This window comes from Pipistrellus kuhlii, unplaced genomic scaffold (genome assembly GCF_014108245.1).
Source record: "Pipistrellus kuhlii isolate mPipKuh1 unplaced genomic scaffold, mPipKuh1.p scaffold_m20_p_1, whole genome shotgun sequence".
NCBI classification, from domain to species: Eukaryota; Metazoa; Chordata; class Mammalia; order Chiroptera; family Vespertilionidae; genus Pipistrellus; species Pipistrellus kuhlii.
Window position 1 is genome coordinate 42,308,945 of NW_023425404.1, and position 23,216 is coordinate 42,332,160.

Here is a 23,216-nt window from a genome sequence, read left to right on the forward strand (position 1 = left end):
GTCAGTACTGATCAACTCAACCCAATAAAAGAATCATCTTTATCCTACCTTGTAAATACTATATCAGTAAGTTAAGAGCTTGGTAAATCTTAGCATAATAAATAACACACTTACTGTTAATGTTACAAGCAACCTCAGAAGTTCAAATTACTAGACATCACTAAACTCAAATTTTCTTGATTCAGAAATCAAATGAATGAGAGTTATTGATCCAGGAATAAGTAAAATATTATTTGTTTTCTTATTAAGAAAAACTGGCTGAGGAGATTATTGGGTACCCTTGCAATTTATTTTTTGCAGGAAGCAACCAAGCTAATAATCTTTTGTAAAGTGCAGGATATTGATGGGTGTATTGTAAAACAGAACCTTCTTCTGCTGGAAGAGCTTTCGATTAGATCAAGACTTAGCTTTTGATTAAACAAAACACAGATAGAATGAGACATTACTTCAGTTATCCATTATATTGATATATTTTAGAAATTTGAAATACCAATTAGACTTCTTGTCAACACTGACAAGATTGAAAATTATAATTATTTTATCTGCAATTATTTTAAACAGTGATTTCTAAGACATAAAAACTCAATGCTAGACAAAAAAAGTTTTAAAGATTTGTTTTTACCTGTAATGGTTATTTTTGCTGACCACTTAGATGTCCCATCCAATACACTCTGTTTGGCTGCCTTTGTGTATTGAACAAAATCCTCTTTAGAAATCTGAAACATTTCTTGAATTACTTCAAAAACCTCTGGCCTATTTTTTTCCCTGATCTTCATTCTTTCCTTCATAGCTGAAATAATAGTCTGAGTCTTGTCTTCCGCACCATGCTTAGAACTCTTCTCTGCCGCTCCTAGAATGGAAAAATCAACAGTGGTGTAAATGTGTGTCTGGTCACTTTCAGATGGCCCAAGAAATGGAGGAAAAGGAGGAGGAACATGAGAATGAACGAATGCTTTTATTCTGAGGAGTCAGAGAAGCTTTTTTGGAAAATATGAGTACAAGTCACAATGCTGAGATTCAGGCAATTTGTGTTTTTGGCAAGTGAATGTACCTCATTGAGCCCTAGTTTCCTCACTTGCACTATTGGAATAAATCAGGGGTTGTGCAAATATTTGGTTTGAGTTTTCAAAAACAAAATTGAAAGCCTCTCAAAAGAATGAACACAATCAAATGTAATATGTATTGTACACATCTATTAAATGGATAACCAAATCAAATAGGAAATATATATGGCAAATATCACTCAAAATCAATATCTCAAATACTTGTGTCCATCCAAAGTGTCTAATATTTTTGTTGATGCAATTTATCAGAATTAAATGATTAAATTTTTTTATAAAATAAAAGCCACCACTATTGGTTGTATTTTAAAATACAGAGTAAGATCATACTTGAAATGAAAATGATTCTGCTGTTTAAAAAATATTTGGGCTAGAAAACCTCTAAAGTATTGGAGAGACCATAGACTTATCCTATCTAATAAAAGAGTAATATGCAAATTTACCATCACCCCAAGACACAAGATGGCCACTCCCATGTGGTCAAAGATGGCTGTCACTCCCATGTGGTCACAAGATGGCCAGTAGAGAAGGACAGTTGGGGGGGACCAGGCATGCAGGGGAGGACAGTTGGGGGTGGCCAAGTCAGCAGGGGAGGGCAGTTGGGGGCAACTAAACTTGCAGGTGAAGGCAGTTAGGGGTGACCAGGTCAGTAGGGGGAGGGCAATTAGGGACAATTGGGCCTACTGGGGAGCAGTTAGGCATTGATCAGGCTGGCAGGGGAGTGGTTAGGGGGTGATTAGGCTGGCAGGCAGAAGCAGTTAGGGGCAATCAGGCAAAGGCAGGTGAGCAATTGGGAGCCAGCAGTCCTGGATTGTGAGAGGGATGTCCCAGATTAGAAAGGGTACAAGGTTGGCTGAGGGATAGTCCCCTCCCTCCATGCATGAATTTCATGCATTGGGCCTCTAGCTGTTTTATAATAAGGCCATGGTTTTGAACAGACTGAATTCTCACTTTCCACTCAAAACTCTTAATTTTTTTCTAGGACTTTTTATTTTATTTTATTTTATTTTATTTTATTTTATTTTATTTTATTATTTTTTAATGATTGATCTCAAATTCCTGGGCTTTTGTTTGTTTGTTGTTTGTTTTTAACACAAATCCTTCTGGCAGTGAAGTATTTGGAATAGTTTGTTTTTGGATCCCTCACCTTTTCCAATTACCAGTCAGATATTCTCTGTGCTTTGTCTAGCCTCTAGGTTGCTCAGTATTACAGAACAAGTAACTAGTGAACCATGATTTCAACTCTCATAGTTTTTCAGTGAGTTTGAAGTGAGAGAGCAAAAGCCCATTTATAGGAACTGCCACTGCTGAAAACAAATGTTTTGTTTTTGTGTTTGTTTTTTGTTTGTTTTTTTTGGGGGGGGGCAGAAGCATTTAAGATGTAGTGAAAAGAATAAAAAACTTGTGTTCATAATAATTATTCCAATATTCCTGTACCCAAGGATTCCACCGTGTATTAGATTTATTGAAATATTATGTTTCTGAAAATAGATATATTCATACAATATTTCATAAGATGTTAAGATTAAATGGGATAAGTTATCTGCACAATTCCTCCTAAAAGGATAGCCTCAGTAATGTTCTTTGAACTGGATTTGTTGAATCTTAAGCCAATTTAAGTATAGAAGCTAAAAGAGAAAAGGTCAACTACTAAATTTTTTTTTTAGAAATTCATATACAATTTGACAGTAGTCATTTAGTGAAAATCTTTATTAATTTGAAGGTATAACATTTATTTACCAAAGTGGAAAAATTTATTAATAATAATCAAGGTGTAATTAGAGACAGTTAAAAGAGAGGGCCAGTCTTCTGGTAGAAAGAACAGATTCCCAGTCTTTATCCTACATAATAATAATATAAAAAACACACAAAAGAATCTTTGAGGACAAGTCAAATTTTAAAAATAATAGTACTATAAATTAGTGCATTCCACTTAAAATAATTTGCCATTCTAAATGCCCTTGTCCTCTGTTAAAACATGCCCTAGAATAGCTACCCATTCCTAGATTATGTACCATTAAGCAATTAAGCATTTTTGTAATTTTTTAATAACTGTGGACCAAAAGGTGCCACATACTAAACCTGATAAGCTCAGGGAAGGCCTTCTTGGCTGCTTTACAAACTCAGAGACATCAAGTAACCACATGGGATGGTCTGAAGTTAACTCTTTTAAAAGCACTGCATGGTAGTAGTCATGTCCTAGGGCAGCATTTTTCCCTAACAAAAGTCACTCTTAACTGATGCAGTCTCCTGGGTTTGCATCTAGGATAACATACCTGATAAAGATGCCTTTGTACCAACAAAATGATTTCCCCTCCAAGCACAATCACTGCACCTGAGCAAAGAACACAAATCTCCTCATTCTCATTGTTATTGTGTTAATTGTTAACTGCTAACTGTCCTGTACTCCCCTGAGTAAAATAAATGTGTCTATCATTTTACTTTTTATCCAATCCCAGAGGTGTCCTCCTGTTCCCCACTTTACTTTTTCTTTTTTTTTTTTTAAATATAGTTTATTGATTTTTTACAGAGAAGAAGAGAGAGGGATAGAGAGCTAGAAACGTCAATGAGAGAGAAACATCAACCAGCTGCCTCTTGCACATCCCCTACCGGGGATGTGCCCGCAACCAATGTACATGTCCTTGACTGGAATCGAACCTGGGACCTTTCAGTCCCCAGACCAATGCTCTACCACTGAGCCAAACCAGCTTCGGCACCCTCACTTTACTTTCTCCTGCCTCCCTAATTTATCACCAATAGATTTCATGTCATCCACTTATGCCTCCTCTTTTGATTTTAATGCATAAAATAAGATGCAAAAGCATCATTTTCTGGAGCATTTTCTTAGTCCCCGGAGGCTTTGCTTCCTGGCAGTTGACATGAGTTTGCCTCAAATAAACTCATAAAATTTCTTACAGGTTTGGATGTTGCTTACGTTGGCATAACTTCACAGTATATAATTCTTACACAGCAAAATTAACTAAGGCCAGACTAACCACTGGTTGCAATTGTTACCACTGGAGCTAGCTAGTTCATATTAATAACAGGAAGAGAGCAAAGGAGAGGGCAGACATTGTAAACATAGTCCTCTGGGCAGCTTCACCAGGAAGCTGTAATTTTACACACCCCACAAAACCACAGATCTATTCCCTGTAAACCACTGGGCTAGGGGTCCAACAAAGGGGAAGATGGGCACATGAGCAAGGAAGCCAAGGTGACATATGACAGGTGCTGGTCAGTCAGTGAAACCTGGGAGAAGACAACGGACTAGGGGAGTGGAGCCACTACAAGCACACAAAATCCTGAAGGGTTTTTGGTTAGGCTCCCAGCTTTGATCCCAGACAGAGAATTGTGTTCCTCTTGTTTGTTTGCTCTTGCTCTTCTGCTTCTCACTTGCTCTGTAACCCGCACTTGCCCATGCACTCACCAGCCACGTGGATCCCACATGCAATGGACTGCAGCAGGGAACAGGAGCGAAGCCAGCCAGATGCTGGCGGGACTGTGCTTGAACATGGAGCAGAAGCTCTGGGCAGTGGCTTTAATCCTTGCTGAGCTGAAGACGTCGCTGACCGTTTTCCATGGTGAGACAAAGGGGATGGGACCTTGGAGAGGAACCCTTTTAATTTTACACCAATAAAGCTTTCCAGGATACTTCATCCTCCGCTGGGGGCGGAGAGGGGGGATCAGGAAATTATTTTCCCCGTGGCATCCCAAGAGCTCTACTTTCACCAGTAGCAGGTGGGGACAGAGAGGGCACCCCACCAATAACAGAATTATTCAATGAGCAGGTTTTACAAGTACTGGAATCATTATTAAATAGAAAGAACAGCGATGGCTTGAAAAGTTACCTAATCTTTTAAAAGTGTCCCAAATGTTTGGTTGGCAAAGGCCATTCTAAAAATGTTCAGAGTTAGAAGTATCATAAAAATGCTGGCTCCCTCCAATACTCCAAACAACTATTATCTTCATGGCAATGAGTTCCCAAAAGGCTCCAGGAAAAAGTATGAAAGTCCCCAACAGTTAAATATATTTTGGATAATTTTTTTCTAAATTTAGGAAGAGCCAGCTGACTACCACCACATAATAGATGCTCATTCAAGTAAAAACTATTACATTCAAGGCTGGAATGTCAAGAGATGTTTCATTTAAAGAAATCAAATCTCTGTACTTAATGATTACTCCCTGAATTCTTTTTAAGAATCAGTTCGGAAAGCATCACATTCACAAATACTCTTGGTGTTAGAGCAGAAAATCTCTAGCTTGTACAGACAACAGACCCACAACTTGTGAAGTTGTCAAGCTAAGAGAATAAGTTAGCAGAGACCTATGTTTAAGCCTTTTATCTGTTATTTCTAGGAAACATATCAATACAAGGTGTTCCCCCAAAAAATGTATATACACTTTAACAGCTGATAGCTCCATTTTGAAAATAAAATGTATTTTAATAAAAACTCCCTTTATAATTACTCAAAATGTATGTATACAGTTTTGGGGGAGACTCCATATACATAACTTTTTAAAAGATCTACTTTTATATTTTTGATCTGAAAAAAGTAATTCAACTGTGATTTGTTTAGTTCAGAGATACAGAGACAATTCATAATTAATTTTTGTCACTAATCTATAAGTACTTTTTATTGCCCTGTTGTGTAAACCCAGATATATTGTCTTAAAACACACACACACACACACACACACACACACACACACACACACAATTTCTTAAATAGGTACAAATTGTCCTGAATATTCTGTTTACCTCAAAATTATCAGAGATAAACTTTGCATTTGTATGAGTCTTCCTTTAAAGTGTCTAAAACCTAACTGAAATATAGTAATATGTCAACCAGAGATAAAAATAAATCAAATAAAAAGATACAATGTATAGTAAAAGCACTTTGTAAAGTATAATACATTATAAAAATGAAATGCATCATTGTTATTTTTAAAAACAATTAGTTGACAGATCAGTCAATACAATTATGCACAGCAAAACTGCAAAAGCATTCAACCTTAAACAAAGGCAAACTTATCCCACAGGGTTCTCTTCTACATAATTTAATGAGACAGCCAGTTTTTATTTATTACCCAAAATACACATCTCATGTGAAACTCACAATTTCACCACCTTTATATGGCAATTTATAATTTTAGTGCATCTTCCAAATAATTATCTATCTATACCTACCAACTGCAATATTCTCCTTGGTCTCAGTCTCCTCTTGACTATTTTTCTCAACAGCTGATCCAAACACTTCAACTCTCTTCACCTATCTCACCCCTATTACCCTCCAATTCAGCAAATGATCTTATATCTTCATTAACAGATGAAGAGGTTTTCTAAACTCAGTGGTCACATCCAACTCCCCCCCCCCCCCACACACACAGAAAACACAAACAACAACAATAAAACAACAAACTTGATTTGTAGCATTAGCAGATTTTTATGGTGTAACTATGCTTAACATGGTGGATTTCAAGCAACTACCTCATGAAATTATTGAATATTTATCCATCACCACTGTCATAGCTACCTGAATTATAAATATATCCTATATGCTAGCCTGTAAGACCAACCTCAATTTACTTAAATGTGCTTTTCAAGTCTCTAGCACAATGCTTGGAAAATAGGATACACTCAATATACAAAGACAAAATATTTCTTAGGGGGGTCTAAAATAAAATGATTACCATATCTAACTCATTTAGCTCTGAATCTCATTTAATGTGCTAGGCCATAATCCTGCAATAACAAGAATAAATCTAGTGTAAAATGATAAATGTGCGGTGGGAACACCTTATGTAGATATAAACTATACCTTGCCCCTAGCTTTGTATTTGGAATTTTCTGAAAACAAAAGCTGTTGGTGCCATGCCCATCATTAGAAAGCAGAATTTGGTTGGCCTATCTATCTCATGCACTTAGTCATCCGTGTAAAACAAGGGCATAAATCCAAATATGAATGGAAGAAATATATCAAGAAAATCAATTTTAAATAAGGTAAAACAAAATAAGTATAGTGGCTCATGATGCTTTTGTATAGAGGAAACAGGCTCGGGTGTGAATCCTGGTTTGTCATTTAATAACCATTTGAAATTGGGCTAGTTACTTTATCTTTGTAAAACTTAATCTCTTCATCTGAAAAACAAAAGAAAAAAAACAGTAATATCCTCCTTAACAGAGTCTTTGTAAGGATTAAGTGAGAAAATGACTATAGTTTCAATACTAATAATTAGACACGTTTAGGGATTTCAGAATGTCAAAAGGATGAAGATACAAGCACTTATAAAGGAATTTCACACGGAAAAATTTTATGGTTCTTTACTTGACCCATGAAGCAGCTCCCTGAAAACTCTCCCAAGGGCCACATGCAATGTCTACCATATGCTAAATGCTCCATAACTCTGCTCATCGGGAGCCAATGAAGTGCTTGAGGATAAAAGAAAATAGAATTTAAGAAACTAGAACATATAATAATAACAAATGTTTATTATAATATTAAGTGTTATTTATATTATACATGGTATTTACATATACATATAATAATACAATAATACAATATTATTGCTATAATAGCAATAATAAATATAACGATTATTATTTTACATCATAAATCCTTACCTGCATTTGGGGCTGGTGAACCCAAAGGGTTCTAGGACCTTTATATGAAAAACTTGGTTGTTTTCCATTTCCTTGCCAGTAAAATCTCGTAGGTGGGCTTGCGCCCGGTGCCTCTCTGGTTTTATTTCCCATGAAATCATGTAGGTGGGCATGTACTTAGAATTGCCTACCCTTTCTCTTTAGTTGCTTTGCACCCAAGATAATCTTTAACCCTCCTCTTTGAACATGTCTTTATTCTTTTCAAGGACCAACCTGCAACTCCCCCAGTCTTCAACTCAGCCACCCTCTTTGTCTTATATAATCAAACCACACACTCCCCAGGATTTCTGGCAAACCCACAAAGGACTGATAATTAGCAGAAAAGTAATTGGGGGAACAGGGATCTAGCATAGCATCATCTCCCACTCCCAAGAGTGGTCCCCTCACCGCCACCTTCTGTGAAGTGACTTCACTGTCAGTGAACTTGGGTCCCAAAAAAGAACAAAAAGCAACAGTTCTTCCCCCTCCACCTCCACCTTATTAAATTGTCCTACTAATTGTAAATGCAAACATTTAGAAGAAATTTGGAAACCTTTTCATATTAAAAGAAGACAAAATTAGGAATCCACTCACAGTATGTCAAAGCTACTACATCCCATAAGCATTATCTACATACTTTCTTTTTTAAAATTTTAGAATAAAAAACTATCTATATGAATTAGGGGAATGGATTAATTGTTTTAAAATGAACAATTTCCAAATTATTTTTACTATGTATGGGGGAAAAAGAAGAAAGCACGGGGGAATGCAAGGAGAAAAGACCTTTTTTATCTTGCTATTTTTAGTTACTTAGATTTCTTCATATTCTTTTCAAAAAACAAGCAAAATATAATAAAACAATGAGAAATTTAAGCACTCGATTTATCTCCCTCCCTCTCCCCCCATCTTTTTTTACATAGACTCTGACAGCCAGGAACTTAACTGACACAAGTTCAGTGTCATTGGAAGCTGACCTGGCACTGAGGGAGGCCATGCTGTTCTCCTGTTGGACATGAGCAAGCTCACAGGACAGCCACCTCACACACAGTCATTCCATGACAGTGCAAAATGACACAAATGAGGGCACTTTATATTTTTTCTAAGTGTTATCATAGTAACTGATTATTAATATTAATAATAGAAAGTGAGCAATGGGGAGGGTAGTTATCTGGGCAGCTTCACCAGGAACCTGCAGCATCACACTCCCCAGAATACCACCAGTTCTACAAATCCCCAGGGTGCGGGGGGGTTTGGAGTGGGGAGGGATGGAGCAGAAGGGATGAGTGCATACACAGTGAAGATGGAGTGATGCGGGGAAAATGCTTGCCTGTCAGCCTAGCCTGGGCGACAATGGCTTGGTCAGGGGGTAAACACTACAAGAGATGCAAAGTTAAAACGTCTCTCTCCCCTTCTCTCTCTTGCTTTTTGTTCCCTCTCCCACTTGCTTGCTTGCTCTGTGACCTGCCCTCACCCATGCCATGTGGCCTTAAGCAGCCACACAGCTCATGGCAACATAGACTTCACACTTGGGATGCTGGACTGGAGCTGGGAACACAAGCCAAGTTAACCAGATACTGGACTGGACTAGACTATAATACGAAACAGAGATTCTGGGCAGTGGCCTTAATTCTGGCCCTTCTGAAGTTGAGATGAGACTTCTTCCATGGTGAGGAGATGGACAAAGGTGGGACCTTGAAGGAGAACCTCCTAAATGTTACATCACCAATAAAGCTTTCCCCAAAAACCCCATCCTTCCGGGGTGGGGCCTCAGGAAATTCATTTCCTTGTAGCACCCCAGACCTCCACCTCTACCAGTAACATAAACACAAAAAGAATACAAGGTCACAAAATTCCAAATACCAAACATCCCCGTTCTAACTAAGCAGCCACTGTTTCTTTACTAAGTAGAGCTGTTAGCTTCACTCAAGTGCCCCCTCCTTATTGGTAAGGTTTGTAAACCTGCAGACTCATAGAGCTGTTCTCACTTCCAGACAAAATCCAGGCAAACCTCTGCTGTCTAAAACCCTCTTACTGAGACACTGTACAGTGCACTCTGCTCTGCATGCTCCCTTCAGCAATGTGTAATAAACTAAACTTTTAAAGTGTGTTCCTGGCAGTCTTTAGCTGGAGGGCATTAACAGGTATTCCCATCTCTTTCCACACATGTGGAACATGATGTTCAAAAAAGTTTTAAGAAAAAGTCCAGTAGTAGCAGGATGAGAAACCAGATCTTTCTTATGTTTATGTTGATACCTGTATAACATAATGTAAGGCAGAGTTACCCTTTCATCCCCCTACAGAAGCCCCTGCAATTGAAAGTACTCCGTTATTAGTTTATTCTTTTGGGTTAAGGAATTGGTCATTGTATTAAAGTAGCTTAACTACTGATTCCACTTTTGCCCAAATTAATGTGTCAGATTGTTTCCTCTTTAGTGTGGTTGAAGAGTCAATGCAATAGCATGTTGTGATAGAGGTATGCGCCAAGCTTGGAGGGTTGTCCATGGACAGGCCTTGAGGCATCATTATGATAGGAAGTTCAGTGAGGCCAAGATCTATCTGGGCGGCACAGGATGTCTTACAGACAGGGAAAGTCTGTGCGAGACTGGAAAAGCACTACAAATAAAAGTCAACAACTTTCATTTTTCTCTCCTTTGTATATAGAGCCCAGTTTGTGTATTTCTTTACAAATTAGGAGAGAACACTGGGCTTGGAGTGCATAGACCTGAGCTCTAACTCTAACTATGATATCCACTTGATTCTTTTTTTTTTTTTGGACAAGATACTAAATTGTGTGATCTCAATCCACTGATCCTAAAGGCTCCTCTAAAAGTCTATGGTTCTATGAAAGAATGATATTCAAATCATTACATGACATTTCTAACTATAGTTTTTAGTTCCTCATTAATAAATGGATATTATTAAGCAGATCAGGGGGAATAAAGGCTATGGTCTCCCTGTATAGCTGTGAATACACAGAATCCTAGTTCTACGTCTCCTGAGTATTCATTACATAAGCATATTTTGTATAATTGCTGTTGGAAGAGTAGATGTCAAAAGTTTCCAAGATATGTGTTCACATCTAATCATCTGAATTAAGTTATAGAAAATAGGTTTGCATTGAGGGACAACATCAATTACTCCTTTTTGAGCTCCGAAAGCTCAGAATAGAGCTCCCACCCACAGAAGCTGCTCCATACAGGTAACCATCTTAAAATATCACTACTGCAAAATGTGGCAACACAAATACAAAGAAAGAGAATCAGTATCTAGTTTGCAGACAAGGAGTACACTAGCCAGACTTCCTAATGTTATGAACTGGCAATGGGCAATAATTAGGACACATGAGCTTTATACAATGTCCTTGGGGAACACAAAGAACAACAAAAACAAACAAACAAATGCCCAGTAGATGCTGCTTTCTTTAACTTTTGGAGAAATAGTTTCCAACCTAATTAGGCAGAATGTTTATTCAGTGGGACTCTGGGATTCTTTCCTTGGAAATGTGGAAGGAAGTAAAGGCCCCTTGGGTTAAGGTACCATGATATTTACATTATTTTTCCAATATTGAAGTCTCCTTTCCAATTTGAAAAGATAAAGAAAATAGTTTATATACAATCTCTCCTTTACCTATGCTTCATGCTGACACATCCTCATCCCAGACAATATATACTTTTTTTTTTGCATTTTTTTTCTAGATTAAAGTTGCTCTCATAACTGTAATAGCAAGTTCCTTATGGGTTATATTAACATCATTCAGGTCACTAACAATTCTTCAACCACCTAAGCTTTTATGAAAATTATAAATAAAAATATATTTTTAGACAGCAAGACCCAAATGAGTTAATTTACAAAAAGGGGAGGGGGGCAGTCAGATCCTGGCTACTGCCACTGTCCTGGAACTGAGACAGGAAGAAAAGCCAGTTCTCTTTCTCAGGGACTGATCTTTCTGTTTCTCATTCGTCTCCTCTGTTCCCAGCAATCACTATATAGCTAAGAGCCTTGGGCCAGGAAGACCGACAAGTATAAGAAGCACCTCCAAGTAAACTTAGTCAAAGAGGAGCTAAGATGAGACTGTTCAGGGAACTTATTTGATGTTTTCCTATTATCTCTGAACCTACAAAGAAGTACTGAAGCAGTGAATGGGATTTTATAGCAATCTATTTAATCCCACTTGACTGCAAATGTATAAGTCAAAGACCTAACACTTGATGGAAATGAAATAACAAACTCAATTCAATTTGAAGTAAATTTAAATACTCTCTCGTTTGCATGGGTCATTGGTCAGGCCATGTGCAAAGTATTTTTATTTTCTTTTGTGTATGTATGAGAGAGAATATGTGTGTAAATTGACAGACTGCAGAAAAAGATTAGCAAAATAATGAGATCTAGAAACCTGAAGAAAACTTACTTTCAAGTATATGAAAACTGTTATATGCTATGGAAATCAATGTGTTTAGAGGTAAGATTTGGCTTAAATAATAGAAGTTAGAGGAGGCAGGATGGACTTAGTTCAAATTTTAATTAATAAGCTAGAACTTTCCAATGATGAATTTAGCTGTCTATCAAGATAATAAATTCCCGCCGGAGGTGTTCAGAGACTGAATGACCATTTTGAGGAGGTTGCATTAGTTACACCTTCCAATTCTGATTTCTCTTAACTTCTTAATTTTTTATTCTTTCCTTTTCAATGATAGCATACATGGAAATATCTCATGCAAGGGGTTCCCGCTGTAAATATCTGGCTTAAAGCAATGATCAAGAGAAATTTCTTAAAGAAATGTTACTGATTCCATAGGAAGAATTTTTAATTTGCTACCTATTGTGGAAAGTGATAAAACTTTTCATATACTTGAAAACCCATTTGTGTTTAATGTGGAAGTTTTTTGTTGTTGTTTTTTTGTGCAAAAAAAAGGAGGTGTTACTTAAAAAAAAAATACCCTTTTCCTGGAACATATATTTCTACTTTCTGAACTATTGTTGATTTTTCCCATTTATAGGTACATTTTTATGAATAATCTCAATGAAAAATTTGCCTAATTTATTGGCCAAAATCCAATAATATATATTGTCTTAAGAAAAGGAAATTAATTATGAAAATGTTTCTAAAGCTTAATAAATGGGTGATATTTCTGTTCTTTAAAAGATTGAAAAAAGGTTAAGCTCATTTCTCAGCTATGATCTGTATCTTGTTTAAAGGGATTCAGGCCATTTGTTTCAAGATGGAAATACTTTTGCTATCTGTTTTTCAAATGTCCTTTACCTTATTTTTAGATGCTTATTTTACACTTCATTTTCTAAACAAATGGGTTGGATTTTAATTGAATTATGAGATTTTAATTAGCTGAGCAATATTTAGTTAATCTCCCTTCCTCTTAGCAGCTATATATATTACAATTTTTTAATAAAAAATACATGTTTTACCATTAATAGACTCAATCTGATCTGACTGTGTAGGAAGAATACTAATCAGGTAGAGAAAACTCTAGAATGTATGTTCCTGTTATTATAAATGCCAGCCATGAAAGCATTTCTTATTTAATTTTAACTTTGACATTTTCCTCTGTCTTTTCTCAATTTCAGCAACCCATGAACCTAACATTGACCACATTTATATAAACAATGAACAGAAGGGATAGTGTTTAAATGTGAAAAAACCCCCACATTATTTGTAAATAAAAATCCATGTTCAAATATATTTCTTGGGCAATGCTTTTTTAACTTATTTAAGGTCAGCACACATGACCAAATAAATAAGGCAGTGAAAGGCCATAATAGGTACTTTAGAGTGTGATATTTTGACATTTCTGGACTGAATCTAAAGTATCAGTAAAAATAAAAAAATTTTTGAAAATGGAAAATTTAAGGTAACACATGTTATGAAGGTTGACACAGGTACCTATTTGAAAGTGTGAAAGTTGGAAGAGCCACTAAGATTCATCGAGTATCTACTGTGTGCCAGACAATTAGAAGAGACTATTTCCAATAACTCTCTGAGGTAAATTTGTGATTCCTGTTCATTTGGTGGAGGAAAATAAAGCCCCAAATTTTAAATTCTTGATTAAGGTCACGGATCTGGTAACGTAGGTTTGTCTCTGACATTCAAACACAAGACCTTCCAATCTAAGGCCTGTGCATGGGATGTAGAAGAAGATGGCTCCTTCAATCAGACACAAAATAGGCTTGGAAAAATTCCAGTTGCTGGAATCACGGTGAAATCACGGGAATGTGTATTAGCTCCCGTTTGAGGAACATGACTCTACATATTCCCTTTTACCCCCATGGGGCTGTGATGAGGTAAAATGATAAAATCAACTAAGAATCCTGTAAAGTTTTCCTACTGGGTGTCAGTGCAATTCGACTCTAGGTTCTCACTCTGAGAAATCTAATTGCACCAAGTGAGTTCAACTCTGTAGGAATCGCACCAAGTTCAACTACATGACTGAATGGGCAGTATGTGTTTCTTTGGATACATGGTAGGAAAACTAGCAAGAGTTCAGAGGACTAACCTGAGAACGTATAGGATAAGGAGGGCTCTGCAAAACCACCTCTTCAGCCTGGCCTAGTACTCACTCTGCAAACAGTCGGCGTTCAGGAGGTCCTGGCACTTCTCATGGCACTTTACTCCGCACTCCAAGCACTTCATGCCTTGCCGGGCAATGCCCCACAGGAGCCCTTCGCACTCGTAACAGTAGGTTGGTGTCGTAGCTGTCCAGACCTCAAAATTGTGGGGGGTGGTGGAAGACATGGGGTAGATCAACGCCTGCAAGGTCTTCTTGAAGACATGCATTTTCTGTCAAGAAGAGAGAAGTTCCTCAGGCAAGCCAAGTCAATGGATTTAGGGAATTTCAACATAAAACAATTCATATCACTTTTCCCTGAAAATGCTATTTTTGAGAGAGTCCCTTGATTACTCATTTAAATGAAGACAGTAAGCGCAGTAATTCTACTCATTCACTCTCCTCTCAGTGTTCTAGGGCCCTCTTCAATTTTATAAACTCAAAGAACTCCCTTATCTATGGGATTGGATGGGCTCTACTATTGTATGCGCTTCTTGCATAGCACTAAAGAGCTCAAATTACTTGGCAATGTCTCTTCCCCTGCTATACTCTAATCTCAGTGAGGACAAGGATGAAACCAATCTGGTTCAAATCTACATGGATCCTCAGAGCATAACCTAATCTCAGGCTTAAATAAGTGCCCAGGAAATATTAATTAAAAACAAAAAAGAATTTCTATTACTATCCTTAGTCTAGGTTCATTCATGGTAATCTATAAAGTGGATAAAATGTATTCTCAATGCTGACTCTAACCTTTTAGAATCATCCTCAGCACTCTTTTGGATCCTACCCAAGCTTCTCTAAAATGACTTTGTACCTTCCCTGACACTTCACACCTCCCCATCCCTAAGCTATGCTTCTATAATAAAAGCCTAAGTGACTGTTACAGCAGAACAACCTGTCACTGTGATGCACACTGACCATCAGGGGGCAAACGCTCAATGCAGGAGCTTACCCCCGGTGGTCAGTGTGCTCCCTCAAGGGGAACGTTGCTCAGCCAGAAGATGGGCTCACAGCTGGCAAGCATAGCATCAGTGGAGGGAGCCTCTCCTGCCTCAGCAACAGTGCTAAGGAGCAGGGAGCCAAGTGGTAAGGAGTGAGGGATCCCAGACTGCTAGAGGATGCTGGCCTGTCTGATGGACACCCCCAAATGTCTTGCACCAGGCCTCTAATGCTTCTGTAGTTCTTTCTGCAAAGAACTGCTTTCATTATCTATCCTGCAGGAAAGAGCAGAACAACTAATTCACCAGAAAGGAATTGCAGCAGATAAAGGTTAAATGTGGCACCCTCACATGGTATTTTGTATTTTAAAAGTATATAGTTTTTAATATTGTAACACATGAAATACTTTCTAATAACAAACCTTTGGTGGGTTGAAAAAAATCTACGAAATGGATAGCTAGGAAGTCTGAGATCCTACGCATAGGCCACATTACATGATATTTAAAATGGGTTGTGCTAGACCACAAGCATCTTTCATATTTCTCTCCTTCGTGTGCCTAAATAGTGCCTGTCATTGCCCCTGGCACGTAATAGGGACACGACAGATTTTTTTGTGTGTGGAATGAATGAATGTTCTGCCAAAAGTCTTATAATATACAGAACGATTTAAGGTCTCTAAGCTTCACTGTCCTCTCTGCCCTGTCTAATGTATTATTTGAAGATCTAATTATATGATGGTAACATCCACAGACTTCAAAAACAGTAAATACTAAGTAGTAGTATTGGTGATAGATTTCCCAACAACAAATGTCAATCAATAAAAAAGAGGCTTGTTTGGATGAGTCTTTCTCTAGACTTCTCATATCCCACTATGCAGGTGACTTCCTGAGAGAAAGACTAGCACTCCCTGAAGTTACATTTACAGGTAATTTCACACAACTGCCTGATGCATAAGAAATGGATATTTACCTAAATCTTGTAAGAGCCTCGCTGATAAGTATTGCCAGAAAAGAGGCATTTATATTTTGCATTTATCATCCTTAAAACTCATTTGGGAATATCTTCTCACAGCATTGAAATGACCATCTTCCCATTATTTTCCAATTCCACAGTATGGTAACAGCATTTCCCCCTTTATTATTATACTCGAAGCTGATGCACAAAATTTGTGCAAGAGTAGGTCCTGCTGTCCCTCTGGCGCCTGGGACCTGGGCTTCCCTCTGGCTGCTGGCAGGCACCCAGGACCTGGCTTTGTCCAGAAGGTCATCCAGAAGGATGTCTGGAAGGACATCTGGTCTAATTAGTATATTAAACCTTTATTATTATAGATTTTCCTCATTATGTATTTTCCAAAAATATGTTTGGTAATGGCCCTGGGAGATTCTCTACTATGGATTTAAGCTTTACTAACAATTTTTATAACTTTGAACAGCACAATCCAGGCTTGCTACCCATGAGGATCTAGTCAGAGCTTTTTATGCTTCTTGTCTACCGAGCAGCAGGATGGTTGAACAAAGGAATACCTGAAGGGGGAGACTCCATATTAGGGTTTATATAGGCAGAACAACTAAAGCTATCACTTTTCAAAGGTAGCTGTGCCAAGTAAATCTCTCAAGTTCATTTCATAATGAAGATGTGTTGCAAAGAACTGTTAAGAGTTCTTTCAGGTTCATGAAGATGGCGACTGATGGGACGGCAGACTGCAAGATAGTGTATGAATGAGAGAGTGCAAGGAGAGTGCATGTATGTGCGGGGAGTGTGTGTATGTATGAGTGAGAGATATCTATATTCCATAGGACTGTTGGGGACTAGCAGACAAGGCTCCTCTAGCTGGTCAGCCTCTACTGCTGCTGAAATCTCTCCTAGAGCAGCCGGCTCTGCTGCAGAGACTGCATCTTGAAGGGGAGAGTGGCTATAATTGGAAGCCCTGTCTTACTTTCAACCGGAGAGACCTTAGATATTTTGTCTTTTTTTTTTTTTTTCCTCCGTGCTTTTGCTTACTAACCCAGTACATAGGACCTTCCAAATAAAAACTGCAGGGGAAAGTGGTTTTTGCAGAAACTGGGGATCAGAATAAGAAGAGATGAGCGGGAAACCAGCTCTGGGTAAGACCGTCCCACCAACCCAGGATTAAGTGCAGCAGGGAAAGAAGAATCCAAACACTGGGTAGAAGGGCCATTTAGTTCCATAAATTAATACAGAAACACTGCTACCCGAAGGTTGTATCAGAAATTGACTCTTGTGTAAATATAACTGAAGGCTGGCAAAGAAACAAAGTGAGCAGAAAAATATTAGAAATCAACTGCAATAAAAATAATGGCAAAATTATTCAAGAGATGCAAATAAAAATGACAATGCAGTACCATCACACCTGTCAGTATGGTTATCATCAACAAATTAACAAACGACAAGTGAGGATGCGGAGAAAAAAGGAACCCTTGTGCACTGCTGGTGGCAATGCAGATTTGTGCAGCCACTGTGTAGAACAGTATGGAGTTTCCTCAAAAAGTTAAAAATGGAACTCCCATTTGACCCAGTGATCCCACTCCTAGGAATATATCCCAAGAAAATAGAAACACCAATCAGAAAGGATATATGCACCCCAATGTTCATAGCAGCACAATTTACAATAGCTAAGATTTGGAAAAAGTCTAAGTGCCCATCAGCAGATGAGTGGGTTAAAAAGATGTGGTACATCTATACAATGTAATACTATGCTGCTATAAAAAAGAAGAGACTTTTATCATTTGCAGCAGCATGGATGGAACTGGAGAGCATTATGCTAAGTGAAATAAGCTAGTTAGAGAAAAATAAATATCACATGATCTCACTCAGATGTGGGATATAAATGCTCAACATAATTTGATGAACAAGAATAGATCTAGAGACAAATGACATGGGAGGAGGGATTAGAGATCAACCAAAGGACTTGTATGCATGCGTATTAGCATAACTAATGGACACAGACACTGGGGTGGTGGGGGCTTGCCCAGTGTGGGGGTCAAGCAAGGAAAAAGGAGTCATATGTAAAACTTTAGAAAATAAAAAAAGAGTTTTTTTCAGAATTAGGAGCATGCATTATTTAGCTTTGCTCCTCCTTTACTACCTAGCTGGGTATCTTTAATATTATTAAAGTGGATTGAATGATTTTTGTCATTACAGATGCTCCATGAGCTATCCATACAGTTATAGTTTCCCATTCTAGCTGAGTTGAGGGACTAAAGAGGTAGGTGTGTGTGTGTGTGTGTGTGTGTGTGTGTGTGTATGTGTGTTTACATGTGCGTGTGCGTGTGTGTGTGTGTATTTGTATATGATGTAGCATTTTTTTGGTTTAGTTAATAAAAGAAGGAAGGAATTTAGTTATATTTGCAGTCATATGGTGTAATTTGTTGTTTCTCTTAGTATAGGAAAAATAATTCTAATTCTAATTCAAAGAACACTGGGTGGAAATACAAGAGAGTGTTACTGAACATAGGAAAGTAAGAAATACATAGAAAGCAGAGTTGAGCAAGAAGTTATTTTTGAAGAAGAATTTATATTTTAAGATTAAGAAATGATTAATACATTTCATCTAATACTTATGTCCATTTTCTTTTTATTGAATTCAAGTGATATATAGTCAGTGTTCTAAATCCACAGGCTATCATAAGAGTAATAATATAAGAAACACTTGCTAAAAAATTAAATAGGCTGACAGAAAACAGAGTTTTGGAAAGACGGCTGAGATAATTTCATTGAAATACTTTGGTTAGGTTTTGTTAAAGAGCCAGGATCCATTTTATGAAAAGAGAGTGAAGCTACTTTCAAAAAATGAAAACATGAAACGTTTATTAGATAGCACATTGAAAATCAATTGAATGGAGTATTAAAACAAATGCCAATATTTTAAAGCTGTAGATGTTGAAGGAAAATATTCAATAATTTACTAGAGCAGTGGTTGGCAAACTCATTAGTCAACAGAGCCAAATATCAACAGTACAAAGATTGAAATTTCTTTTGAGAGCCAATTTAAAAAATATATATATTTTATTGATTTTTTACAGAGAGGAAGGGAGAGAGATAGAGAGCCAGAAACGTCGATGAGAAAGAAACATCGGCCAGCTGCCTCTTGCACACCCCCTACCGGGGATGTGCCCGAAACCAATGTACATGCCCCTGACCGGAATCGAACCCGGGACCCTTCAGTCCGCAGACTGACGCTCTACCACTGAGCCAAACCAGCTTCGGCGAGAGCCAAATTTTTTAAACTTAAATTTCTCCTAATGCCACTTCTTCAAAATAGACTTGCCTAAGCCGCGATATTTTGTGGAAGAGCCACACTCAAGGGCCCAAAGAGCCGCATGTGGCTCACGAGTTGCAGTTTGCCAACTATAGTACTAGAGGGTATATCTTCATAGTCACAGAAAAATGATAACACGAATCTTTTTCATTCTTGATTTTTGGGATATTGACATATTGAAAATTACTCTAAAATAAATAATACATAAAACATTTCTTACTCAAACAAAGCATGAGATGTAATCATGGTCAGTTTAGAAACTCGTTCAGTAAATAGTCAAGGACAACATGTAAAAAATACATCTCATAGGAGAGGATTCTTATATCTCAGAGGCATACCGCGTCTTTGGGAAAAGAAGGTGCTTTCTTAGCAGCAAAATAAGACCAGATCAAGCAAGATGATAAGAACAGAGAGTGTGGGATTTTGTGGAATAAAGCAAAAGGATAGGCTAAGGGGCAGTGGACAAAAAGCAATTCAGAAGAGAACAAGGGGACACACTAAAACTGGGAAATGGAAGCCTGTAACTCACTATAGGAGCTCGATTAAAGGGAAGATAATATTATTTTTAATGTAGTAGTGTGAGCGGCAAAAAAATAAAATAAAATAAAAAATAAGTAGGTACAGCTAATAGGGTCCTAGCTGAAGTGAAGGATAGGACTGGCTATGTTATCATGTTAGGGACCCTGGTCCCAGTAAACCAGGAAGCAAACACATGGAGAGAGTGGTCCCAAGAACAAGTAGAGCTCTAATGACTGGGACTAGGTCCCAAGGACAAAGTGAATTCAGAAATTATGGAGACTTGATTCTAATCTATTTCAAAGGTTGCTGAAGTTTTCAAATCTTCTGCAGCAAGCATATGCATGCATTTTCCTATTATAATAAAACATATGCTCATTGTAAACATTTATAAAGCACAAACATTTTTAAAAAATAAAGTTTGTAATTTTTCGAAGTTAGGAATGGTTTTATCTCTTTTTCCCCTTTTTTATAGTTAGGACGAGATACTTGCAATTAGGGAAAAAGAACATTTTTATATTAATAAAGTGATTCAAGAAAAGGAGGCTGTTTTTACTGTGCACAGAAACTGTTTTAATCTGTAGAAATGACAGTAAGAGAAATGCTTTGATTCTGGTAAACCACTGTAGCCAAGTACAAACTATAGACTACAAAGTGGAGGATGCTCACATTCTAGACAAATATTTTGTTAAGGATTTCTGATCCAAGAAATTGGAATATAAGGCGAGTTTCCTTAATATGTCACTTTTTGAATAATTAGGACACTGGAAGGAAATGAATTGCCTTTTCTATATGAGGAAATTAAAATGAGTCCAGGAAATAAAGAAATCAGGCCTCCTTCCCAGAGCAGTGACTAGTGTTTTTAGACCATCAATATTCCAATCTACCAACTGTTAGTATTGAGGACAGGCACACGGCTTATCTACCTCTGTCTGCCATGTGGCTTTTCTCATTTCCTCCCTATGACGGCAACCAGTGACTTGGGTAATGGTCTATTTTCCTCTTCATCCTTGGGTTTCCTTCATGGAATTATGAAAACATTCCTAGCCTCAAAAATTTTTGCACTCTTTTGAAATATTTGATGTGTGCTTATTGCATGCTTTATAGAAAAAATAACTATTTCTGTCCTACAAGTATCATCTTATTATTTCTGGACAAAGTCATCAGAAACATTTGCAGAGCAAAGATTAGGTGTGTGCCCTTTAAAATTTGTTATAAACATGAAGTCAGAATAATGGTAGAATACAGGGTGGGGCAAAATACAGTGTAGGCTTGCAGTTGTAATTACACAAAACACATAATGTCTTTGTGTGTTATTATTCATTAATTATTGTATTACTTCCCATATAGACAACTGTAAACCTACTTTTGCCCCATTCTGTAAGTTCCTGAGTGTAAAATCAGACATAATTTAGGGCTGATTTACTCATCAGAATCATCACACACAATTATAGAAGCTAAAATTACGCAGGTAAATTACTTTTTGTTGGATAAACTACAAATAGAGACTAAAAGTTATGTACTTATCCATGGAAGACTACTAAGTAATTTGTTTTTACTTCACAGATTATTTTATAACAGATACTAATTATCACTGACCTAAGTAACTTGCAGGATGAGTCCAAATAAAAAAGGCAGAACAATGACAAAGTGGGTAATTAAATAATTCAAGGAGAGTAGAAGATAGGATGTGCCCTATATTATGACAGAACATGGTCTGAAAAGGAATTAGGGTAGATTTGTCATATACTATAAGTATCAGTTTTTCTCCAATTTAAACTTTAAATTAAAATGTATATATAAATATGGAGGTGACAAATGATGAGTAATTTCTTAAAAATAAAGCCAAATATAATGTGAATTCCTCCACTGGGGGTAAATTTATTTAGTAATTTTAACATGGAATTTTACTTGGAGTATGGACTGAGTTCTTACAAATATTCTTTTTTTTTTTTTAAGCTTTAGGGCATATGACTTAGGGAGGTTTTTCTTTTTTCTTTTTCTTTATTGATTAAGGTATTACATATGTGTCCTTATTCCTCCCCCAACTCCCACCACTCATGCCCCCCCCCCCCCCACATGTCTGTGTCGATTGGTTAGGCTTCTTTGCATGCATACAAGTCCTTTGGTTGATCTCTCCCCCTTACCTCCACCCTCCCCTACCTTCTCTCTGAGGTTTGAAAGTCTGATGGATGCTTCTTTTTCTCTGGATCTGATTTGTTAATCTGTTTATATTGTTCATTATATTCTATAAATGAGTAAGATCATGTGATATTTATCTTTCTCTGACTTGCTTATTTCACTTAGCATAATGCTCTCCAGATCCATCCATGTTGTTGTAAATGGTAAGAATTACTTCTTTCTTACTGTCGTGTAGCATTCCATTGTGCAAATGTACCACAGTTTTCTAATCCACTCATCTGCTGATGGGCACTTAGGCTGTTTCCAAATCTTGGCAATTGTAAATTGTGCTGCTATGAACATAGGGGTGCATATAACCTTTCTGATTGATATTTCTAGTTTCTTGGGATATATTCCTAGAAGAGAGATCACTGGGTCAAATGGGAGTTCCATTTTTAGTTTTTTGAGGAAACTCCATACTGTTCTCCACAGTGGCTGCACCTGTCTGCATTCCTACCTGCAGTGCACAATGGTTTCTTTTTCTCTGAATCCTCTCCAGCACTTGTTGATGGTTGATTTGTTAATGATAGCCATTTTGACAGGTGTGAGATGATACCTCATTGTCGTTTTGATATGCATCTCTCGGATAATTAGTGACTTTGAACATGTTTTCATGTCTCTTGGCTTTCCTCTGTCCTCTTCAAAAAGTATCTATTTAGGTCCTTTGCCCATTTTTTGATTGGGTTGTTTATTTTCCTTTTGTTAAGTTGTATAAGTTCCCTGGAAATGTTGGAGATTAAACCCTTATCGGTGATAACATTGGCAAACATGTTCTCTCATGAAGTGGGCTTTCTTGTTGATTTGTTGATGGTTTCTCTATTTGTAAGGGAGTTCTTACAAATATTCTGACAGAGGCTATGGAAGAGCAGGAATAGGGGTTAGGATATTGTACAAGGAAGAGAGGGAAGGGGGTAACTATCCACTTCAGAGACCTCATTCTACTGTTCTCTTGTGTGACCAAGCAAAGCCAGACATTCAGCCATGGAAATTTGTGTGGTGCAAACAGTTCACAATAACTAACATTTACTATATGTTTATGT

At 37.3% G+C, this 23,216-nt stretch overlaps 1 protein-coding gene across 4 annotated transcripts in view; it reads right to left on the reverse strand.

The window, feature by feature from the left end:
* The window catches only part of UNC13C (unc-13 homolog C), a 503,072-nt gene that overhangs the window by 268,606 nt on the left and 211,250 nt on the right, over positions 1–23,216 (reverse strand). For all 4 annotated transcript variants that reach the window (XM_045582381.1, XM_036441424.2, XM_036441415.2 and 1 more), the window contains 2 exons: positions 14,272–14,491; positions 623–850 (listed from right to left, as the gene is read on the reverse strand). In XM_045582381.1, the coding sequence (XP_045438337.1) occupies positions 623–850; positions 14,272–14,491 (448 nt within the window). The remainder of the gene's footprint in view (positions 1–622; positions 851–14,271; positions 14,492–23,216) is intronic.